This window comes from Megalobrama amblycephala, linkage group LG19, assembly GCF_018812025.1.
Source record: "Megalobrama amblycephala isolate DHTTF-2021 linkage group LG19, ASM1881202v1, whole genome shotgun sequence".
Lineage (NCBI taxonomy): Eukaryota > Metazoa > Chordata > Actinopteri > Cypriniformes > Xenocyprididae > Megalobrama > Megalobrama amblycephala.
This window is the reverse complement of record NC_063062.1, coordinates 11,654,654-11,667,491: the sequence shown is the minus strand read 5'-3', so window position 1 is coordinate 11,667,491 and position 12,838 is coordinate 11,654,654. Positions and strand designations below refer to the sequence as shown.

Sequence of the window (12,838 nt, the reverse complement as noted above, 5' to 3'; positions counted from 1 at the left end):
TCCTTGATTGCACTGATTTCTGTTGAAATGCTCTGGAGTTAGTAGTTTGAAACATCTCGCAGTGAATCAATCAAACCCATTACTGACTCCTTCACTGAACAGCGAGTCATTTTTTCAAAAATGTCTGATTCAAAATAAACTAGTGTCCAGTGTCCACCAAAGCGTTTTTAGCCAGCTGAAAATGGCAGGTGCTCTTTTGAAATATTTTTCATATTATTATTGTGGTAGCCTGGAGATGTCATATGGTATAGACATAGATACTCAAAGATCAGCAGTATTAACTTTTCCTTCATTGTTGTTTAGTCATTCATTGTGCAAGTATAATGTGATGGTTGGTTGGTATGATATTTTTCCCGCCCTTCCTTCACTGTGATTGGATGGCAGGGTAAAAACTGACAGAAAAATGGTATGTTCTGTTTGTCCTCGGAAGTGAGAAATTCCTAGTTCCCAGTAGGAACTGGAATGCCCTCTCAAGTTCTCTCGAGTTGCAACTGGAAAACTCGAGGGAACCACTAACTTCAGAATCCAATATGGCTGCTCAGCACATCAACCGTAGTGAAACGGTAGTAATATTGTTTATTAGCACTTCTATTTGTCTATGTCTCAGTAAACTCAGTGGTGCACACAGTACTATCCAACATCTATTTGTGAACTGTGCAAAATACCGCTTTTTTATGTGTTTGTATTCTGAAAGAGAAAGCACAGTAAAGGTTCGCCTGGATGCGTCCATCTTAGTTTTCCCAGCTCTGAAATCCCTCTTCCAAGGTAAATGGAATGCAGCAAAAGTTAAACATTTTTGTTTAACACTCTTGGCTGCTAGCACAAAAATGTCAAGCACAACATTTAGCATGGAATGGACACTCTGCTGGCTTTTTTTATAAACATGCAACGCTCCCATAGCAAACAATTGATTGGTTAAGAAGAAATGCTTTAGTGAACACTTGCCCTTATCATTATTTAGTATACTATAGATTCTGAGGCATTGGTTAGTTTACTGATTGAATGTTAATATGACAACATGTAATTAAAGATTAATAATTGCGTTGTAGAAAACATTAAAATATGGTTTTAATAAACTGGTTATTGTTTAGAATCTTTGTTTGGAACTGTATGATGATTTGTGAATCCCTAATAAAATAATAAATAATGACAGTGTTTGTTTTGTCGATGTACCAACCAGTGCTGATTCTAACAGAAGGGGTTTGAGCAGCCTGTTGCTATGGTTACCTACTCAGGCTAGAGCAGTTTCTGTTCATGATCATGAGATCTATTTGATGTGTGGTTAAAATGCACACTTGTGAAGCTAACTTTTGTGTTAAAGGGATAGTTCACCCAAAAATGATCCCATGATTCACTCACCCTCAAGCCATCCTAGGTATATATGACTATCTTCTTTCAGGCGAACACAATCAGAGATGTATTTAAAAATTCCAAGCTTTATAATGGTAGTGAATGGCACTTCTGAATTTGATTTGTGTTGGCTGGAAGCTAGTTATTTTAGTTTATAAAGATTTAAAAATTGATATTTTTCTTACAAAATCCCATCGCTTTGCTTCAGAAGGCCTTTATTAACCCCTTGGAGTTGTGTGGATATCTTTTATGATGGATGGATGGATGGATGCACTTTTTTGGACTTGACAAAATCAGAAGCGTAATTCACTACCATTATAAAGCTTGAAAGAGCCAGGATATTTTATAACTGATTGTGTTCGTCTGAAAGAAGATAGTCAAATACACCCATGATGGCTTGAGGGTGAGGACATCATGGGACAATTTTCATTTCTAATTTTTTGCAAATAAACTGTGGTCATTATCAGGTTCTGGACCCGGAGCAGAACCACAGCTTCACCGACCATTACCTCAACGTGCCATTTGACCTCTCACAAGTCCTCTTCATTGCCACCGCAAACACCACGGCCACCATCCCCCCTGCCTTGCTGGACAGAATGGAGGTCCTCCAGGTGCCAGGTCAGAGTTCAATATTGGACAAAAAAAGACAGCAGGATGTGGCATTGACGATGTGACATTTTTAGTGATTAATTCCTGACCATTTAAATTGAACCCAATTAACTCTATCCTACAGCTGAGCAGATGGTTTTGTGGTTGAATACATGATTAGTATATTGTAATTTGTGTTCTGAATATCAGCATGTGTGTCTCATTAGGGTACATCCAGGAGGAAAAGGTAGAAATCGCCCATCGGCACCTGATCCCTCATCAGCTGGAGCAGCATGGGCTGACCCCACAACAGCTCCAGATCCCACAGGACACTACACATGAGATTATCAGCAAGTATGCACACACACACACACACACACACACACACATACACACTTTGTGTTCTAAACAGGTTCAGGCTGATAACATCCTTTTTAACCCACGTGAAGGACAGAAGGACAAGATTAAAGTGTCCAGACAGATGCAGTCATTGTCAATTAAGAAATAATCACACACACTAACAGATGAATCTCCATCCACACGCTAGTATGATGGTATTTGTAAGTTAACATGCCATATGCATTATATGCATATATTGATGATATATGATCAGCAATCATATATCACCATTATATGATCATGCAATCACAGATAAATCCACTGTTATGTAAAATATATATATATATATATATATACAGTCCAAAAGTTTGGAACCACTAAGATTTTTTTTTTACTTTTTCACAAAGTAATTTATTCCTGTGATGGCAAAGCTGAATTTTCAGCATCATTACGCCAGTCTTCAGTGTCACATGATCCTTCAGAAATCATTCTAATATGCTGATCTGCTGCTCAAGAAACATTTAATGTGTACAATTGTACAAAATATTTGTGTACAATATTTTTTTTCAGGATTATTTGATGAATAGAAAGTTCAAAAGAACCGTGTTTATCTGAAATCTAATCTTTTGTAACATTATAAATGTCTTTACTGCCACTTTTGATTGATTTAATGCATCCTTGCTGAATAAAAGTATTCATTTCTTTAATTTCTTTTCAAAAAAATAAAAATAAAAATTCTTACTGACCCCAAACTTTTGAACGGTAGTGTATAATGCTACAGAAGCTTTGTATTTCAGATAAATGCTGTTCTTTTGAACTTTCTATTCATCAAGGAATCCTGAAAAAAAAAAAGTACACAACTGTTTTCAACATTGAAAATAATCATAAATGTTTCTTGAGCAGCAAATCAGCATATTAGAATGATTTCTGAAGGATCATGTGACACTGAAGACTGGAGTAACGATGCTGAAAATTCAGCTTTACATCTCAGGAATAAATTACTTTGTCAAATATATTTAAATAGTACACAGTTATTTTAAATTGTAATAATATTTCACAATATTACTTTTTTTACTGTATTTTTAATTAAATAAATGTAGCCTTGGTGAGCAGACGAAACTTCTTTTAAAAACATTAAAAATCTTAGTGGTTCCAAACTTTTGGACTGTACTGTATATGATGGATTAATTAATACATTTATAAAAATTAATGAAAATATAAACAAATAACAAAAATAGATGGCACACTGAAATAAGGGGCTAAAAAAATTATTTGCACGACATTTCGAGTGTAATTAAATTAAGTAAATATGAATGCATGTGCAGAATATTTGAAGGAGTACATTAAGGCCAGAAGAGAACATAGAACATTTCAGAGAATGTAGCTTCTCGCTAGCTCCATTTACTTGGACCCTAATAATCCGACTACTTGCACAGTCGGGATAAAAATGTCACATGTAACCACATCAATCGGAATGAATTGGTCAAATCTGATTAAAATTTCATTCAGATTGTTAGGGGTGGTTTAAACCTTTAATAATCCAATCAAGAGGACACGTAAAACTTGATCGGAGTAAAAACCGAAACTGGTAAGAACAGCGAGAAACTCTGTATGTTCGTGCAGTGTGCGCATATCAAAAAATCAATTCCGACTTGAAGCTTGTGGCATATAAACGCACACATCAACCCAATCACTTTATTAGCATTCATGTAAACACTGCGTTTTGATTCATGAATGAATTCATTCCGATTGAAACAAAAGGTGTCCATGTAAATGTAGCTACTGCTAAGAGAGATTGTCAGGTGAAACAGAGGAACAGAGGGGCAGCTTGGGTCACAGATCAGGCTTCCCTCCTGTAAACTATATCCTCTGCTGTCTCACTCTCTCCTTCAAACCCATATCTAAAGACAAGCTGCCAAACTTCTCTTCTAAAAGTCTGTAGTCCACCAGGGATCGTCAATTAGAGACATTTGCACAGCAAACTAATTAATTACCTCAGAGGTTGCTAATTTGGGGATGATTATCTGCTAAAAAGCAATCAATACATGGCCCGGCCCAGCAGTGGCAGCAGTAATGACAGAGTGATTTGTGTGTGAATGTGTGTTTGTAGGTACACACGGGAGGCAGGCGTGCGCTCTTTGGAGAGGAAGATCGGGGCCATCTGTCGAGCAGTGGCTGTGAAGGTCGCTGAAGGTCATAAGGTCTCTAGAGCAGAGTCCCCCACTGAGCAGCATGCAGGTAAAAGTGGGATTTTTTTTCATCTCGCACATCATTGTAGTTTATGGCTGGAATTACATTAGCTCCCCTAGGCTCTGCTTCAGTCGTAGACTCGGGATTGATGGTAGTAGCCTTTGGGCAGAGATAAAAATGTGCGTCCCAGTGTGCTCTCCTCTTTGTTGCGTCCCGATGACTATCTCTGCCAACAGTGAAGTCTCATTGGATGAAAATACTGCACCACAATAGCTACATATTACATGTTAGGTATGTTCTGATTAGCTAGAATGACACGTTGTGCAGTATTTTGCTTTCATCAAGAACAGGAAAATTGATGTTGCTGGAAACATGTTGCATTTAGGCCTGGTTTATACACAGTGTAACTATGAAACTGTATTCAAAAACATTCAATTACAAAACTATTCATTTAAATGAGTCAAAAAATCTGGCAAGATTTCGCTGTTTTGATCATGTTCGGTCATTTAATGGTAGCAGTAGTTCCCTTTGTGTCAGCCACATAATTTACAGACAAGCTTAGAAAATGCACACAAGCATATTTTTTGCAACTGTATATATATATATATATATATATATATATATATATATATATATATATATATATATATATATATATATATATATATATATATATCATTTGTTATCAGTAAATGTATTTTAATTTTGAATTATTTTAAAATAAAATGATAAAATCAAACAAAAAAATATATATATAATTAAATATTCAATATGTAAAAATATAATAATAATAATAATATTCATTGTCAATATTTTACTTTATAAAATAGTGCTGTGAAACAATTAATTGCGATTAATCGCATGCAAAATAAAAGTTTGTTTACATAATATATGCGTGTGTATGGTGTATATTTATTATGTATATATAAATACACACATGTATATGTTTAAGGAATATTTACATGTGTGTATATATATATATATATATATACATTATTATTTTATTTTTTTTTCTAAATATATACATGCATGTGTGTATTTATATACATAATAAATACACAGTACACACACATATATTTATATAAACACAGACTTTTATTTTGGATGCGGTTAATAGTTTGAGAGCACTAAAAATAAATTATAATATATAAAATAAAATACAATTATTTAATTTTATTTGCCTCACCCTGCTATTTATAGATATTATTGGCATCCAAATTGTCCTTAAAAAATCCCTATAATGATGGACCACTAGTCCTGTCAGCTGGTAAGACACTTTGTGAGGATGTATTTGATTGAGGAACTTTTCTGTATGTGTATCGTGCTTCACTCACCAACGGCAGCAGCTCAGGAAGGGTTTAGCATTCCCTGCCACATACAGATGGCTGACTTCAGCACAATCCATAACACCTACTTACCCTTGCTGTACCACACAGACAGAATCAAGTACACTAACTCTAGATGTGTGTTCAGACTAAAGAGCATGTGTAGGCAACCCATGCTGAGAAAATATCGTACGTACAGTCAGAAAAACTAGTCTCGCTATTATTATGAGAACCTCAGCACACACATGCACATATTGGTCATCAATCTCTCTAAGCATGGGCCCCCAGAGAGGGGGAGGAGGGTAAAGCGTGCTAACAGACGGCTTTAGAACCCCCCTTTACGTCCCACTGCAGCTGCTCCTCTGTAACAGAAGTAATAGCCCAGCCAGTTAATGCTCTGTTTAGATTCTGATTTACCCCAACTCTGTTTCTCAGTCCTCTCCTGCATGGCCCACGTGTGAGAAGAGATTTAGAGAGACGAGGGTCAGGGGTTCTTTTTTTGCTTTGCTTTGCTTTATTTTATATTCAGTCTCTCAGGCTCTATCTGCCGCTCGCTGTAGCAGGTGTTGTTCTTGGTCTTAACATCATGACAGCTGTCGCATGTGCTTCCTGCTGTTATATCCACTCTCTCAGTCTCATTCAGTACATCTCAGTCCTCTCTTATGGTTCAGTGTTTGCATTAACCTCCTAAGTTACAGGGAAATGAAAGAATCTGTTTGTCAGGTAGCCGATTCCTCATAAAGGAGCATAAGTCTGATGTTCTTTAATAGGAACACTTTTTGTTTGTTGCGCTGACTGATATGGAACATGCTGTAGATGCAGCATCAGGCAAAAGTTTTCAGTTACTAATGTCATCCAATAATAGGGTGGATAAATAAAGCAAGCAGAATTTGGCTGGTCATGTGACCAACATGCCTGGCCCCATGAAGCATCCCGCTTAATGTGATGTAAAATTGCTTTTATTACTACTGCATAATTTTTAAACATTTTTTAAAAGCACTATTCATCTTCTTATGTGTAAATAAAATAAAATAAAGTAATTAAAATAAATTAATTATAATATATTACCTTATTTATTTTATTTTCTTATGTTTAAATAAAATAAAAAGTAATTAAATATATAAAATTATATATATATACTTTTTATTTTATATAAAAATTAAATTTATAAAATAAAAAAAATTGAAATACTTTATAAAAAGTATAAAAACTTCACATTTTATTCAATAAAAAGCGCAAAAAAAAAAAAAAACAGCTTTACTACAGTACTGTGACAGATGAAACAAAATTCTAAAAAAAATATATGCAGGGACTAATCATTCACATTAAGGCCAGTCACTGGAAATAATAAAATATATATGATAAATTTTGATTCCATGCTAACACGAAATTCTGTAAAATGAAGCATTTCTGAGCGAAAAGATATAGTGCAAAATAATGCTAGGTAGGACTTAATTTTATCCATCGGAATTTGATTAGATCATGAAAGTTGAGCTTGACATTATTGGTTAATATTATTTGTTGCGTTCTGTCTTGGTTTATGTTAGTAGAAAATAAGGTGGAGAAAGCTGACTTTGATGAATTTTTATGAAAGCAAACTTTTTTCCCCCCTAGAATAATGTGCACTGATCAATCATATCATAAGCACAATAAAATCTTAAAAGACATTTTAATTATGTCTTTCTCAGAATGGCATATGCTCTTTCCTTCTTTGTTCTTCAGAACATGATTCTCCTCCTTTGCATGTCATTAACAGTCTGGTCACATGACTTGTGGGCAGCAAGGGGCATGTACATAATTGTGTGTCTTGCCAAGGGCTAATACACAACACTCGCTTTAAAAAAAAAATAGACACATAGACGTACTCTGTAAATAAATACACCCTAAAGCTGCTTTCCTTGTTATTTATGATATTAAAACCTATAATACCTCCCAAAATTAAGATAGCACCTGCTCTCCCCCTTTAGCTGGACCCCTGTGGCAGCCTATAATTCTCCGTTATTTCAGACAGCTCTTTCTCGCTTTTCTTTTCACTTTCCCCCCTCTGGCCTCCATGTCTGTCACCTTCTCTAATGAAAAAGCCTCAAATAGACATGATAATGGAAGTGCTGGTGCGATAAAATTTAATAGCACTTTTTTTTTTCTCTTGTAATTCACTTTTCTGAATATGCTTTTATCTCTGCCTAAATTGAGTTTACTTTTAGTTCATGTAATGTCAATCACCCACCTCTTTTATATTGAAACACCAGTTTTAAAGTTTTAAATTGATGATAAACCTTGAATTCCACCACAGTTTTCACCAGTTTCCCACCTTTTCTCTCTGTCTATATTTTTCAGATCAGAATACAGAGACCAAGGTGGAGAATTCTGGGATAGCGGCACCTCCAGAGATGCCAATTGTTATTGACCACATTGCCCTTAAGGATATTCTTGGACCGCCACTCTTTGAAATAGAGGTTGGTATTAAATAAATGCCTGATAGCTCCTTAGTTGCGTCCCAAATGATGTACTTATGTACTCAACTGTGTAGATTATGAACTGTATAAGGTTATTTTGTCATGTCTGATAGCCTCTCCCCTTCTGCTACATAATTAAAGGTGCGACAGTTGAGCGCATGAAGTGTCTAACATTCATCCAGCATTTAAGTGTATTTAAAATGCACTTTTATTTTTGGTATTTTCAGTGTGAGCACAATACTCACACTATTTATACTACAAAATGGTATAGAATAAGTCCATAAGAACACAAATTGGGATGCACCACTTTTTGTGTCTCTGAAGGAAATGTTTCTAAAATGTAGAAACGTTTTTCCACCTTTGTGTACGATCCTTATGAAAAAAAGCACAAGTCAAAAGCATTTTACAATGTCTCCACAAAAAAAGTATCATAGTTTCCAAAAAAATATTAAAGGGATAGCTCACCCAAAAATGAAAATTTGATGTTTATCTGCTTACCCCCAGTGCATCCAAGATGTAGGTGACTTTGTTTCTTCAGTAGAACACAAATGATGATTTTTAACTCCAACCGTTGCCGTCTGTCAGTCAAATAATGCAAGTGGATGGGAACTTCTACTAAAAGTGTAAATAAAACTTGCATAGACAAATCCAAATAAACCCTGCGGATCGTGACAACACACTGATGTCCTAAGACACGAAACGATCGTTTTTTGCGATAAACCGAACAGTATTTATATCATTTTTTTAACTCTAATACACCACTATGTCCAACTGCATTCAGCATTCGCTTAGTGAGGTCTGATCGCGCTCTGACAGCGGCAGTGATGTCTTGCGCATAGACTTCAATGAGAGCTAGACATCACTGCCACTGTCAGAGCGCGATCAGACCTTACTAACGAGTGCTGAATGCAGTTGGACATGGTGTATTAGAGTTAAAAAAATTATATAAATACTGTTCGGTTTATTGCACAAACCGATCGTTTCGTGTCTTAGGACATCAATGTGTCATCGCGATCCGCAGGGTTTAATTTGGATTTGTCTATGCAAGTTTTATTTACACTTATAGTAGAAGTTCCCATTCACTAGCATTATTTGACTGACAGACGGCAACGGTTGGAGTTAAAAATCATCATTTGTGTTCTACTGAAGAAACAAAGTCACCTACATCTTGGATGCGCTGGGGGTAAGCAGATAAACATCAAATTTTCATTTTTGGGTGAACTATCCCTTTAAGCAGTGCAACTGTTTTCAACACTGATAATAAGAAGACATTAAACATTTTATTTTAGCACCAAATCAGCATATTAGAATGATTTCTGAAGGATCATGTGACACTGAAATTCAGCTTTGCATCACAGGATTAAATTACATTTTAAAATATGTTAAACTGGAAAGCAGTTATTTTAAATAGTAATAATACTTTATAATATTACTGTTTTTTTTTTTATCATCACAGTGGAAAGTTTTGCATGAGCAAACACCACTCACATTTTCTTTAGAAAATGTAAAAATCTAGTAGTCTGTGTTCTTTCAAATTGAAGGCCGGTGTCATTTTTTTTTTTTTTTTTTTTGGTGCAGTCCTGTCATTACTCGCATATTATTGTTCATTTGTCCTCAAAACTTTTGGACTGTTCGCACCTAGGGCTGTAACTAACGATTATTTTGATAATCGATTAATCTACCGATCTTTGGAGCGATTAATCGACTAATCATCGCTTATTGCACTTCGCTTATTATATAATCAGTATGCTTTGTTCACTTCAGCTTTTGAAAGTGTAGTTTTAATGAATTTGTTAAAATTACTGTTAAAATGACTGGTACTGTGTTTTTATTAAGTCTGGGAATTGTAATAACTGTGCAAAATATTTTGAAAAAATGCTCCTCTCTAGATTTCTTTTTTTTTTTCTTTTTTACTAACTATCGAGTTTATGGTCATTGAATGGCTTTCCTGAGGTAAATGTAAGATTTTGTGACATATTGTTTGCAAGCTGTTTTATTGACGTCTTTCTGCGGTTGAAACTCTGATTAAGTGATTACATTAGAGATGAATTAATTTCAGTAAGTTGTACTGTATCTTTCAACATACTTTTTGATGTTCATTCATATTTATTTCATGCTGTAAAAGTAGAAAAGAGAAAGACATAATAGGTTCACGTGCCGCTAAACCTGAGGCGCTACAGCGATCTGTCACTCCACATTAAAGAGCGCCAAAACCACATGTACTGTTTGAATCCTGTAGTAAAATTGACAGAATTTAAAAGCTGAAACTTTGTTTTATATCAAAAGTAACCTGATCTGTTGGCGCGTTGTCTGTGTCCTCTTTGATCTGCGATGTATCTTTCACCGCGTGAGAAAATGGACGTGTGGCGAACAGTGAGTTTGAATTATGCTAAACTCCCACATTTTATGGGTTCGAATTCGTTTGCACTGTGCACTCCAAAGCGCCGTGTAGGGCTGCATTACGGTATTGTGCTACAGCGCCCCACTGGTCAAACAGCGTTATTGCAGGCCCTTCAAATAGGTCATATGAGATCAAAAGACTAGTCGACAATAAAAAATTCTCTACAAATATTTTTGTTGTCGATAATGTTGACTAATCGTTTCAGCCCCGCCCCTGTGTGTGCTGTTGTGTTTCTCAGAGGAGTGCTCTCTCTCCTTTCAGTAATAGAGGCTGCATTCCTGCCATGCCTATGGGGACGGGACAGGGAAAGCCCAGAGGCAGTCAGAGACAAAGTCACCCTATTTCAGTTCTGCTGAACTATCACACACATCTTCTCCTTCAAACCTTGTATTAGCATTCAGCTGCAGTTAGTTTGCCAAGTATACAAACAGACAAAAGTTTTTGGGACATTTATAAAATAAAGTCTTTTTCTGTGGACTTCTCTTAATGGGGCAAATTCTCAGTCTGGATGTGCTGGGGGGAAAAAAGTCAAAAGGGCTTGCTGTTCTTTTCAGCATTCAAAGTTGTGGTCACAAGTTTACATCATCTGTTTGGAATTTGTGAGATGCATAACACTTAAAAAAGTTTATTTAGTGCTGCTCTGATTTTTACACTGTTTGACATGTTAAGTATGTAACCAGAGCAGTATATGTTTGTAGGTCTCAGAGCGACTGACCCTGCCAGGTGTGGCGAATCGGGCTGGCCTGGACTCCTATGGGTGGAGAGATCATGTTTGTGGAGGCCAGTCGTATGGATGGAGAAGGTCAGTTGACCCTGACGGGACAGCTGGGTGATGTCATGAAGGAATCTGCCCATCTAGCTATCAGCTGGCTCCGCAGCAATGCCAAGACTTACCTCCTCTCTAATGGTAAGTAATAGACATTGACTACCCATACATGTATACTACCTATCTGAGGTGACAGACATTGAGGCCAGAGGGGGGAAAGCAGGTGCTATCTTAATTTTGTGAGGAAAAAATTCATTCTTTGATGAATAGAAATACCATTTATTTGAAAAGTTAACATTATACTACTGTCATCCTTGCTGAATAAAAGTAAGTTCAAAATAAGTGATTATTGACTCCAAACTTTTGTATGGTACTGTACTTACAGTAGTCATTTAAAGATAAATAGAGAAGTTGACTCTTATGTGACAGCTTTTAGTTCCCCTAAAATACCACATTTTGTTCATGGTCGACTGTGGGCGAGACTGATTTATCGCAATGTTTCTGTTTGAATGATGTTGTTGTAGGCAGCGCTGATCCTCTGGAGGGTACCGATATCCACTTGCACTTCCCAGCAGGCGCCGTCACTAAGGACGGACCCTCCGCTGGTGTTACCATAGTAACGTGCCTGGCCTCACTGTTGAGTGGGCGTCTGGTGCGCTCTGATGTGGCCATGACTGGAGAGATCACTCTGAGAGGACTGGTTCTGCCGGTGAGGAACCTAAAGCAGATCTCTCACTTGACCGTTCATCATCAGAGATGTTGAGTGTCTGACCTTACAAGATGTATGTTGTCTCTCTACAGGTGGGAGGTATAAAGGATAAAGTCTTGGCAGCTCATCGGGCCAATCTGAAACGTGTTATCATCCCCAAGCGCAACGAGAAAGATTTGGAGGAGATACCAGCCCATGTGCGAGCTGATCTGGATTTCGTTTTCGCCAGCACTCTGGATGAAGTCCTGAATGCGGCCTTTGATGGCGGGTTTCCCTCAGCTGTCAGTCATCCACAAGTTGTTAGTAAACTCTGAGACTGTAGTTGATAGACATGAACTCAAGAAGACTTTTTTCCTCATAGAGGAAGTCGAACATTCAGCACTTAGTTTGTCATCTTTGAGCGCTTATTCTTTCTCTAATTCATTGATTTAATAACTTCTAATTTAATAACAGAGGACTGCTGTTGGCTGATTGTAACTGAGTATAATTTTGTTCCTGTATAACTGACAATAAATGTTGCTTATACTTTAGGTAATTATACAAATCCTTTTTTTTTTTTTTTTTTTTTCAAGATATTTAGTGATCCTATGAATGAATGTCAAAGTTCTTAAACATATGTTGACAACTAAGTACAATTTAAAGGAATAAATTTGAATATGTCAAATTATCGTCTTTGAAATTTAGGTTGGCATTAAATAATTGCCTGAAATCGCA

General features: G+C 36.3%; 1 protein-coding gene across 1 annotated transcript in view; it reads left to right on the top strand.

The window, feature by feature from the left end:
• lonp2 (lon peptidase 2, peroxisomal) overlaps window positions 1-12,838 on the top strand; it is a 30,364-nt gene extending 17,526 nt beyond the window's left edge. Inside the window, 8 exon segments of the mRNA XM_048169445.1 lie at window positions 1,818-1,968; window positions 2,166-2,292; window positions 4,388-4,515; window positions 8,130-8,248; window positions 11,348-11,380; window positions 11,382-11,556; window positions 11,940-12,124; window positions 12,217-12,838. Of these exon segments, the coding sequence (XP_048025402.1) occupies window positions 1,818-1,968; window positions 2,166-2,292; window positions 4,388-4,515; window positions 8,130-8,248; window positions 11,348-11,380; window positions 11,382-11,556; window positions 11,940-12,124; window positions 12,217-12,438 (1,140 nt within the window). The 3' untranslated portion in view covers window positions 12,439-12,838.